Here is a 12,432-nt window from a genome sequence, read left to right as displayed (position 1 = left end):
GCCTTTAAATTGAGGGACTTGAATCGGTCATGGTCCAGTGGCGTCCATCATCTCGCCTGAGTAGCTGTGCACTTGTATTATTCTGCAGCGGAAGACGCTCAGGAGTCAGCCTGAATATTTTGTGAGAGAAAGCCGGAGTTTGACCATGTATTATTTATATACAGGCAGACAGCAGGCAGCACCACTATACGGTTTAGCGCCTTCGTTCCTCGTGTATTTCTTGGGTTTTGTTCTCATTCATACTTTTTCATTTGTCAACGTATTCCTCTGAAGTGAATTGGTCGCTAACAGGGAGGATCACACCTCTTCACTTGTTCTAGTTTTTCCTTCCCCAGCCGGGTCTGTTCACGCTCCTGCTTTTGGCCCATTCCTCCTTATTCCTCACACACCCTGCCCTCTTTACTTAGGACTCAGTCACCCTCCCTCTCCATCTCTCCAGCTGTTTGGCACAGCCAGTCGGCGACCCAGTTAACGCCATTGTTCTGTGTCTGGACTTACGCTACAAGTAACACACACAGACAGACGGCATGTCACATCATTGTGCTGCTGTGGCGTTTCCCCCACTTGCACATTTCTGTCACAGATTTACAAAGCCCCACTCAGCCCAATTACTTTATATCATCATTTCAACCCATTTTTACACAAGGATACTATTAACTACAGCACAATGGAAGCAGAGATTCATAATGTTAAAGCCTTTTACATCCGGGTTTTCTAATGACTAAGTTGTTGTAATATTTTCTAATCAGATGTATATTTGTAAGTGTGTGTACTGTAGGTGTATTATAATACACTGGGTGGCCCACTACACTGACCATAGTACAATATGTTCACCGCACCACTTGAACTTATTCATCTATATTTTAGCACCATGACAATATGTCCTGAATAAATGAAATAAATAATGCAGTTCCCGTCAAGGGACATCAAGTGGATTAATCAACACTTTACATATTGATGTTGTGTCGAGACCAAAGCATGTTTTTCTGATTCTTAAAGTTGTGTTTTTTGCCAGCAAGTGAGTGTTAATGGTTGATCTCCCTTTTCTGCATTCAGAGAGAATCTCACACAGGATATACTAAGTCTTTGTACAGCCCGAGCATCTGAACAGTGAAATGTCTCCTGCTGCACAGTTACCAGTCCAGTGGACAGTTTCACACATTGCTTTCCATCTTCCCACATCATCAGATGTGATTCCTAAGAATTATAGGTTTATCAGTTTATGAAAAACCTACCTACTGAAATTGAATAGGGAAACTGAATCTTCACCCTATTTCAGACATTTAATTATGGATCGATTCTTCAATTCTTGATGTGTGAAGAAACACTTGATCCATTTTCAGTCTTTGTACAAGAAACAAGGAACAACTCGTCCAGCATCTAATGAGGAATCATAATAATGTGATTTACTTATAGTTTATATATGGCATCTGTCTCCATCTTCAGTGGTGAGCTGAAGGTAGAGAGGTGCGAGAAACAGGGAAAGAGGGCACAAGTGTTGTAAAGGTCATTGTTGGCTCAAAGAAGGGGCAGTGTGATGAAACGGTATATGTGTTGTAGTTTGTGTCCCAGTTCAAGTGCATTGTCCTCTGCAATAAGGGGACATTATGAGCCAGTGACTCCTCCCTGTATCGTAGCTCAGCTGCTCTCTTACAGACTTGGACAAACCGCTGATCAGATCCTTTGCTGTGAAGACATTACCGAGCTTCTCCTGCATGTGGGAAAGAAGCAGAAACTGTAGTTGACCTCCCACGCTCCCAGCTCGTGAACCCTTATCCGCTGGTGAACTATCCATCTTTCCTCGCTGTCATTGTTTCCATAGATACCACCCGGCACCTCACTCCCACCGGCTTACATAACCTGGGGTTTCTGCCAGGCAAACACAAGTCCACACATATACAGAGACATCAGCACACACACACACATTCCTTACCATCGCACTCCCTGTCTGGCTTTGCCTCAGGTACTGTTGCGTTAAAGATTAATTTGTATTTTATGTGCACGCTCGTCTCCTCCATGCTGCTTAGAGATAAGCCTCCTGGTGTCTTGTGTTGACATAATTATAAAGGAGTTTTGGTGGAGAATTAATTTATTTGGCTTGTGCGTTTTGTGTGTTTGATTTAGGACTTACTATAATTGGTCAGGGAATGTTGTTTAACTGCTGTTAGATTTGATGGAGCTCTGGGGCTGTTTACTGATGCATTAGTCTGCACATTAGAGACCCCCAGAAGTGGTGTTACATAACACAAGTCTATATATGTATTGAAAGGCTGATGGGCTTACTGTACTGTGTGCGTTTGCATGTACACATAGATGGTTAATATCTTTGTATGACTTAATTGATATGGTAGTGCTTACAGTTTAACAACAGCTGACAGGTTTAATGTCTCATGTCTCATGTTTAATGAGTCTATAAACCCTGGTCCTTCAGTATATTAACACTGAAACACATTTTCACCTGGAAGCAGAATTTATCATATACTCTCTCTGCTTCATTCTCCCTCCCAAGTGAGTGGCAATCACATACAGATACTAAAAGCCTCTGTGAATATAAATGTTAGACTTCATTGAGAAAGCAGACAAAAGAGCAAACAAACGGAATAAGCAAATAAAGATTAATTTCTGCACCAAAGGAGCAATAGTTTCTAAAGACAAACAAATGAATAAACAAAGAATAATCATGTTCAAAAATGTCTTCAGAACTGAATCAGAAATGGCACAAGAAGAATTATTATTTCTCTAATGGGCTCAAGGGGGCACCATTGTAGAGCCGGTGTGGTGGCTTGTTGACAACAGGAGAAAAGTAGAATGATACTCAGTAGAGCGCAAACCTCCTCCGCTCTGTCCCCTTGCACTTAATCATGCCCCACTAAATAACATACACTAGTACATATCAGTTCCCTAAATATGCCTGATTTTTATCATCTAGTTCCCTGAACTATTCATGGTATTGGTGCTAAAGACAGTGAAAAATAATCCTGGATCTGCCCCAGATAGTTTCTTTCTTGGCCTGAGTTCATCCTTCCACCATGTTTTGTGGTAATCTGTCCAGTAGTTTTTTAATAATCCTGCTGAAAGACAGAAACAAACCAACAAACAGACAGGGGCGAACGCACAATGTCCTTGGCAGAGGTAGAAAACCAAAAGTGACCGGACATCTGACTGCAATTACAAAACTTGTAGTTGTACTTTACTTATCACTGCTGCCTGAGCTTAGTCCCAGCCCTTTGAATTACTGCCCGTTAAACCTCCCCTTTCTGATCACAGATTAAAGTGAGGTCAAAAGAAGAAACAGTGAGAATCATCAGGCTTCGGTTGTCCATCTACTGTACATGCCAATGGTTTAGGTGACGTCTCTAGCTTGTAGTCCGCATGATAAATCACTGCAAAGAGGAGTGAAAGAAAAGAGAAAGTTTTGCTTTCATCCAGAGAAGACGTGTGTGCGGCACCCTCAGTGCAGTGCCTGTATAAACATGCAGTGAAAACAAACATATACTGTATCTGTTCCTGTGCCTGTTAAAACCAGTTGTCGGAATGCACCACTACACGTGTATTAAAATAAAACCAGAGGTGGAAAGTAACTAGGTACATTTACTCAAGTACTCTGCTGAGCTCAATTTTTTGCTACTTTGCAATTCTACTGTACATCATTTCATAGGCAAATGTATTTATTTATTTACTTTTCTGATTCAGATAAATAATACATAATACAACAAATAAATGATCATGCTTTAGTACTTTATAGGTTGAGATAAGATTAATATAAGGACCTTATTCATGCCTAACCAACTACATTATAATGCAAAGTATGTACAATGCACAGAGTAGTAATCTAATAATATAATAGACTACATTATTTTGCAAATGGACCATTCTACATAATAAGTACTTTTACTTTTGGTACTTTAATTTTGATGATGAAACATGTGTGTACAATTTTGAATGCCACTGTGGTGTTGCTATTTTTACTTTCCAACACCACTGCTAAAAAACAAGGTTAGATCAATAATTTGTAATATCATACATGTCAATAATATCTATAATAGAAGAATCTTCTTCCTTCTGTTGTTAATTTAACGTGCTTTACCAAGCAAATCTAAGATGTCCCTCTAAAAGCAGCCTGCTGCTTGTTGACAATGATGTTGATAATACTCAAATATTTTATAATTATACGTTCTCTAAATAAATCCCAGCTTGTTACGCAAAGCTTCATTATCTCTAACAAAGGCACCGGTTCTTGTGGCGACGCTCTGCTGTCATTAATTTGACCCGTCTTCCAAGGGAACCCCTGGACTGGAGTGTTGCTTCAGTGCATAAGCCAAAAGTAAACGTGTTTATGCTCTCGGTTCTCCTGTTAGACCGGGTTGCTGAGTTGCTGGGTTCGCGGTCTGGGCAACTGATAACGTGGCAACATATTTGAGTGACAGGAGACATAAAAGGTTTGCGGCAGATGTCTCAGAGGGTGCAATTTAAATGACAAGCAGAAGGATTATAATCAGGGACGAAATTATTGGTTGGATGGGGAAAGGTCACATCCAAGTCAGTTGCAAAGGAAGACACATAGTTGAAAAAGGTGTGTGGTACCCACTGATAGCATCTCCTGTTGTATGTTTGTGACAATTCACGCTTAAAAGCACAATTTAGGACACAAATGTAAACCATAAACCAAATGAATGATACAAACACTAGTAAAATGGTCCTTAATTGTTCTGGATAACAATTAATTGACAAACACATAAGCTGCTGCTTTTCCTTCTGTAGTCATTGAGAAAGATAGCAAGAATGACATAGCAGCAACAAAATGAGGAAATGTAATATGTAAGTAATATGAGAAAGTAAACGATAGGAATAAGTGCCCAGAAAAGACTGTGGCACATTTTTTTCTGCTTCCTTATGGCCTCAACCAAATCAGCATGGGAATGGAAATAGATTGTTTTCCTTCCAGACAGTGTGTGAGGTGATACTGTCTTCTCTATGTCCACATAAGCAGGAAACATTTGTGATGACAGAAGAAAAAGACGCAGAAAAGAAGGTGGACAGAGAATAAAGATTGCAGATGATCAGTTAAGACATCGGTGTTTACCTGGTGTTGAAAACAGCCCATGTCCTCGTGTCTTGTCTGTTTGGGTGTGTTTGGTTGTCTTAGTCAACCAAAGCGTGTCTGAACAGTGGCGGGCAGGTGACGCTTGTGGCTCATAAATCACAATCAGGTTCCTTTGTGTGTAAATGACGGATCACTAACTCATGAAAAACACATAATAGCAATAGATTAATTGCGATTTTCAAGGTTGCAGAGTTGACCTCCGCCTATTTGATTAATAAAATGAATTTATAAGAGTAGGTTAATTAAATGTCCTCTTTATATAATGATTAGGGAATATATATATTTGAATTTTATCAGCTGCTCTACCTCACATCATTAGAATCTCTTCATTTACCTTTTGAAAAGACCAGTTTACATTCCAGAGTCAACAGGGAAGAATAGATGGGATTATTGTGTTTGTGTAAAGTTTGAGATTGACAGCGTTCGAGTTAAATCACAACTGACTTATCAGGTCAAGCAAACACGAGAGTGACAAACCTGAGTAGCTTGTCAGAGAATCACAGTGGAGTTCATTATCAGCCACTGAGGAAGCAGAGCCCATAGACACATCCTGAAAAGTGATGTTTACCATCTCCAGAGTGTAGATGAACGTTGCAGTGAAGAAAGCACAGAAATCAACAACAAATGAGAATAAATAAATAAGTAAAAGCCTGTGGTTTTGTTTGCTGACAAATTCCTGTGGTTGATTGGCCAACCTGTGTTTTCTTTTATAGGTTGGCCAGAGATGTCAGGTTAATGAAAGGACAAAAACAATATCCTGTTTGTGTGTTCATGTCTGAGTGTGTTTGTGTGCGTAAGCGTGAGTGTCTTAATACTTGGCTGTTGTAGTCCCCCTAGGGGATGGCACGCCTCTCTAACTGACTCTGGCACCGTGCCTCCCTCTGCTTGTTTGCCACCTTTAACTATTTCCTCGCCAGATTCGAGGAAGCATCACCATTGTGTGTAAACAGACTTCTGCTTCTCTGCTGCGATGGCAGAGAAACATCTCAGTAAAAGCACCAAACTGTTTAAAAATGTCTTGTGCTGCCTTGTGTTTCAATAGCTCACCTACAATTGTATCGTTCAAGTTATTCCTCGTGTTAAAGCACGTGTTAAATACACAGGAAGAAAGTTAAATACAGAAAGTTAAATAATACTGCTTCAACTACAAGTGGGTATAGTACCGCAGGATTAGATATTTTAACACTAAACATGTACGACATCTGTGTCATTTCACTAATAATGTTCAGTATAAGCATATTTATATAAGTAAAAGCCAAATATGTAAATTCACAACTTATCCTCATTACTTATTGGTTTAAAACATTTTTTTATGTTACAATTAAGTTGAATGCAAACACAGAAACCGTTGTTCTGGCAGAGATTGATTGGAGTGTTACAGTACGCAGATGTAGCCCCAAGCTACATGACATCACTTGAGGCAGTTTATAGACTTAAGGTGCCTCCCTCTCTTTGCACATAGGAAATAGTACCCCCACACTACCTGTAAACCAACTTTCATGTGTAAAATTTGTGGAGATTAATCTATTTTTTACTGTAACTCTGGCGTGCAACCAAGGTTAGGCACTGCCATTATATTCATCACGTCTACTTAAACTGGCATTGCAGCCTTTTCAAAAAGGACATGAATGGTTTGTTGTTTTTACTCCTTGACACGAGGACTCAGGTGAAGCACTCAATGGAGTTGATGTCATGACAATAGTGGCATAAACAGCAAGAAGTCAGCTCAGGGTATAGGTGTCTCCTGAGAGGTGCTAACTGCCTTACAGAGTAAGAGAAAGTAAACTGCAGGATGAACAAACATGAGTTTGAAAGAATTGAGTGAGGGATACAGAGAATTTAAAACCTTCACATTGATGTTTGTGTGTAAAAGAGCTTATATTTACCTGTGGTAAAATGTTATTCATTTTATTACATTTACCATTAAGTTTTTTTTGTTTAGCAAAAGCATTGCAGATTACCTGATTTTCCCAGCATGACAGAGCCACATGTAATCAGGGCTGTGACAAAACTGTTTACTTTCTGTATTGAGTGTTAGATTTGTTTATGTGGCCAAAGAGCTTTGTGGTCATTTGTGATCAAGGTGAATTCTTCTCTTATTCTTCTCAGGATTGGGTGTAGGAAGGATGACTTTTAAAAGGAGAGCCGTTCTGTAAATTAAATTTTCTTTAAATCAGTTCCTCAGTAAGACGTCTGAGTATACTTTTCTATCTGTGTAAAGGCTGCTTGATTTATTATCTTACAACTGCAACTCAAGAGTAACAGCTAACTTTCACAAAAACACATTTGTCAGTCCCTGTGTTCAGCGTTCTTCCTGTTTGTGTTTGGCTTTGTTTCCCCCTTCTGTGAAGGGGCGTGTCTGCTCTCAGTAATCCTACACCATTAACACGTTGAGGTTAACTGGCTAAACAGCCTCGACCAGTGAGTACAGGGACTCTTACTCACACCCACATGCCATGTGGTGGCTGTCTGGATCAAGCTGATTCGTGCCATTCTGCCGCGCTTTACTACTATGTGAGACAGAAAGGATGAAACAAGTAGAAGGAAACAGGTGTGTGAGCGAGGACTCAAGGAAGAAGTTATTTTCGCTGTCCTCGGTGACACAAGGGGGCTAGTTAGGAAAACCCCTAGAGAGAGAAAAAAGGAAAGGGAAGACGGTGTGAGGGAGAGGGGATGAGAGAACCACCCAAACTTCCCAAACCACCCTATCAAGCTGCGCTCTTGGAATTGGATCCCTCCCTCGTTCACCACCTGAGAGCAGAGAAACACAGTTGTGCCTCAGAGAGGAGTGAGGAAGACCGAGAGAGCTAAACAAAGAACAGGTTAGAGCAGGAGAAGACAGCTGAACTTTTACATTCAATGAACTTGCCTCTCAAACACAAGAAGACTCGGAGGTTGTACATTTTGTAGTTTAAGAAGAAGAGTGGGAAAAGGTGAACCTGAACTCTCAAGAGAGCCTGTGTATCTGGAACAACAAAGCAATGAGCTCACTGTCTCGGGATTGAATGAACTCAACATAAATCCTTGTGAGAAGAAACTGGAAACCAAAATGTGGACAAAAGAAGAAGCATGAGATGAAGAAAGGGAAAACCGGGATTTTGGGACTACCTGAACACTTTGTTTAAAACTTTTTTTAAAGTTATTTTTTTAATGTTTTTTTTATTTTAAATTTTTTACCAACTTAGTGTCAAACCATCATGTAGCTAGTTCTGTGGATGGCCAGGTTTTGACAGTAGAGTAACGAGGAGTGGGCTGACATAGTGGAGATATGTCTCTTGAGGATGTAGGAAGCACGAACGGTCTTGGGGTTGAAAGCTGTGCTTCAGACCACTTCGATGGCAAATCTCTGAGCCAAGGTCAGGACCCGGATCTGGAGAACCACAGCCAAGGCCAGGATGGCATATTTCTGGAGCATATCGCCTCTCTGTCGATGGACATGTTTGACGCCAGTGACTTTACCGGGAGGTTCAGTAAGATCCAGTCGAGGTCCAGAAAGCGGACAAGAATAATCGGAGGTAGGTGCAGAGTCTGCATACAAGCTTGTGAATGCTAGTGTTTCATGACCGGACGCGTTTCTTCATGCTGGAAGTCATGAAAAGTTTGGCGGAACACGCAGCTGAAATACGGATTCTCAACTCCCCCACTGGAATGTGGGATGGGTTTTTATTCAACCTGGTATTTGAAAAAAAACAAGTTTCTTACTAACTATTTATACTCTGTCTCTCCACATAGCTCTTATTATTGTTTTCTTTGCTGTGATTTGAAGACCTGATTCGTCAGGCGTCTTTGTTGTGGTTTTTGTAGACCCTGTGAAAAGTGATACCTTCTCTGTCTTGAGGCAGACAACAGCAGCAGCAGCGATTACTCCACTTATCCTCATTCTGCAGATTGAGAAAATAGACATGTCTGTGCAGCTCTGGCCTCAGATGTAAGCACAGTTTTTATTTGCCCAAACAACTTATTCATTCTCAACTTAACTTAACCTCTGGGAAGTCCATGTCGAAATACTTCCAACAGTGGGAGAACGCCAAAACCTCAAGTAGTTGGTTACAATATAATAGAGAAAAAGGGCCTTTGATTAAAGTTAATGGTGATATTCATTTTTTAAAAGTATTTTCAGACAGTACTGCTTCAGCTTTATGTTTTTTCTTTGCCTGCACTTATACCCCTGCAAGATGATCTGTTTCCCTGTGAGACTTGCCCTCTGGCTCTGTTGTGTCAATCTCTACACCGGCAAACAGATCCAGGGCTTCTATCTATTCCTGAAAAGCCACAGAAAAGTCCAAATCAAAAGGAGGTTATGCATTTTCATATTTATTAACTAATACAATTATCCAGAGTGATGTGAAGTTAACTTTATAATAAGCCTGTCCTGACGCTAACAGGATCATGTTGGAAAGACTTGTATGTAAAAGTCAGCCGAGGTTAATTCCATGATTAGTGCATATTAAGGCGAGTAGAGCAGAGAGGTCTAGGGAGTCATTATTTATCTGAATATACATTTTTCTGTGGGATTTGGCAGAACTTCAGAAGGAGAGAGAAAAGTGGGCGTACAGTCGGTGTTTAAAAGGGAAATTTGGAACGAGGTAGTGTCTGTGTTACAAAGTACCACCTGCACAAAGAAAACTTTGAGTCGAAAATTAACAGCAACTTTTCAATAAACGAAGGTAAACTTGTAGACATATGAAATGCCATGAGATTAAAGGTTCTAGGGCTTCTATGCTGTGATAATGTGTGTGACGGAGGCTTTGATGTTAGGGGAGAGGTGCACACACACACACACACACACACACACACACACACACACACACACACACACACCACACACACACACACACACACACACACACACACACACATTCTTCACAATATCTATTTGATCAAGACAGCTGTGTCAAGGAGATACCACTGTGTGAACCTCAAATACTCCCCGTGTCTCTCTCTCTGTGTGTGTGTGCGTGTGTTGTGATAGAGCAGTCTATACCCACGACCACATGTCAGACATCCATAAGAGAGAGACAGATGAGTGGCAGGTTTAATTTAAGTTTAACAGATGTGCTGTGATGATGTAATTAAGTCAGTGTAATCTAGACCTCACAAGCTTGAGTTCATCAATAAGCCAATTGACTGAAACTTAATTATCAGCTAGTTTAAGGTCATTGATTTTAAGGTCATTTTTAACATTAAACGTTACCGAGTTCCCGCCTCTCCAGTGAAAGACTTTATGCTTTTATTCGTCATATGTGTTAGAAAACTGAATATTGTTGGCTTTGGACACCATTATTTGACATCCCTGACCAAATGATTGATTGAATCATCAAGAAAACAATCTGAAGCTTGATTATTTATCAAAATAAATATGATAGTTATTGCGCCGCAGTTCACCATCGGGACCAATAATCATCTTAACATTTTTTATTTCAGGGCTTTCGGTATTTGGATTAAGTTGCACATTAAAACTCAATTGGATGGAATGGTGAATCATTTAAATGTGTCCGATAAAGATGATGAAAAAAGTTAAATATAGGTATCCACTCAGACATGGAATTTGCAGGTGTGTGTGTGTGTGTGTGTGTGTGTGTGTGTGTGTGTGTGTGTGTGTGTGTGTGTGTGTGTGTGTGTGTGTGTGTGTGGGAAGTGGTCGCAACTGCTAAATAAAATAATAATTTTAGATTAAATGGAATGTAATTGAGTATGTCATGTGTCATGTGTCATGTGCATGTGTCATGTGCATTTGTGTGAATGCATGTATGTGCTGAGTGTGAGTGTGGAGGCACATTCAACAGCTGGCATGCTCAGGCCCCTGCTTAGAATGTGTGGAATCCCAGGACTTCCATAAGGGTGTGCGTGTCTGTGTGTGTGTATGTATGTGTCTTTCCGTCTATGATTTTATGATAAGCTAAATAGATGTGCGTAACTCTGTGGCAAAGAATTTCCATCGCAGGTCATGAATTTGAATATATTTTCATACATTGGACGCAAGCTTCTGTCCAACAACTGAACTGCTGTTCCCTCTTCACAAAGAGAACTAGAGCTCGATATTGGCAAGTTTTATGACTTGTGAACGTTATATCAGACACACCCGGAAGGAATTTCACTACATTGGCACAAATGTTTACTTGGACTCACATATTAACCCTCAAAGGTCAAAGGTGAAGGTCATTGTGCCGTCACAAAACACATTTTGGCAACTATTGAATAATTAATGTGCCACCTTTTCATAAATACCTTCAAATTCTTCACTATTATATGAGTCTGGACAGACATAGATGTAAACTGCAACTTAACTGGTTGACAGACAGATACACCCTAGGTGGTAATTCTTTGTGCTTGATTTAATAACTCCATTTATGTAGAAATCGACACAATACCAAACACTGCATACACTTAACATCCAGCATAGTACATTTGCTGAGAGAAGGCACGAATGCATAGATTGATCTCAGGATTGTATATTGGATCATTCAAATAAAAAATATAATAGATTAATTGGAAAACTTTTTAATTTTTAATTTTATTTCTCCAGATAGAACATATCTCTTGCATTTAGATAAAGTGTGGACGATTTACGAGAGACAGAAAGTTATTTTTCTCTTGTCTTTACTAGTTGTAGGTCGTACTCTTCCTCGCTGGTTTCCCTCCCACTCAACAACTACATGTGTTAGAAAATAAACTCTCCCATCATCTCATATCAGCCACAAGCAACTTTTTAAACAAATGAGAGATGTGAGAAATAGGTTCAACAAAGTCTCAATTTCCTTCGCTGCTGCACCAGTAAGTTGAAATAACTACTTTGTTGGGGGCCGTTGCAAGACATTGAAAATCATGCTCGCTTTGCTTCTCTGTAACTTGATTGGGTGAATTGTCACATTTCAGTAATCAGGTTAACTTCATTTGCTGATACAATTTGGCCCAGGACTGTGATGGAGTAAGCAGAAGTTGCGGACAGGAATAGACCTGCGGTGCCTCTCTGCTATATTTCTCCTCCTTTGAGATTCGACTGTAATTGTCTGTTAATGTGAACCAGGCCATCCTGTGCTCTGTCGCATCTCCTGTGAGATGCAGCTTTACATGATGCTGTATCTTGTGAACTTTCTACTCACCTCCATGTGAAAGGTGGAGGGAGAGAATTTATTCACTTCGTCGAATTGTCCGAAACTATATTCAAGCTTCAAATGGCCCGTCAATAATGTATCTGCTGCTTTGGGGTGTAAGGTCAGTATCACCCACAAGCAAAGTAATGTTTGTGTTGGTCTATTTAACAACTTAAAACTGGGTAAAACCAGTGGAAATTGTAGGTGAGGGAAGCGAAGGTTCATCAGGCCCTT

General features: G+C 40.1%; 1 protein-coding gene across 4 annotated transcripts in view; it reads left to right on the top strand.

Annotated features, from left to right (window-relative positions):
* Window positions 1-12,432, top strand: part of fryb (furry homolog b (Drosophila)) — a 55,405-nt gene that overhangs the window by 1,010 nt on the left and 41,963 nt on the right. The window contains exon 1 of one of the 4 annotated variants that reach the window (XM_047343676.1): window positions 7,616-8,619. The exons of 1 other annotated variant lie outside the window; for it this stretch is intronic. In XM_047343676.1, coding sequence (XP_047199632.1) covers window positions 8,373-8,619 — 247 coding nt within the window. In that variant the 5' untranslated portion in view covers window positions 7,616-8,372. Of the gene's footprint in view, window positions 1-7,615; window positions 8,620-12,432 lie in introns of those variants that run through there. 2 more of the 4 variants (XM_035178312.2, XM_035178314.2) reach the window with 2 other exon arrangements.

The sequence above is a fragment of the Hippoglossus stenolepis genome, chromosome 15 (genome assembly GCF_022539355.2).
Source record: "Hippoglossus stenolepis isolate QCI-W04-F060 chromosome 15, HSTE1.2, whole genome shotgun sequence".
NCBI lineage: Eukaryota > Metazoa > Chordata > Actinopteri > Pleuronectiformes > Pleuronectidae > Hippoglossus > Hippoglossus stenolepis.
This window is presented reverse-complemented; position numbering and strand designations above follow the sequence as displayed.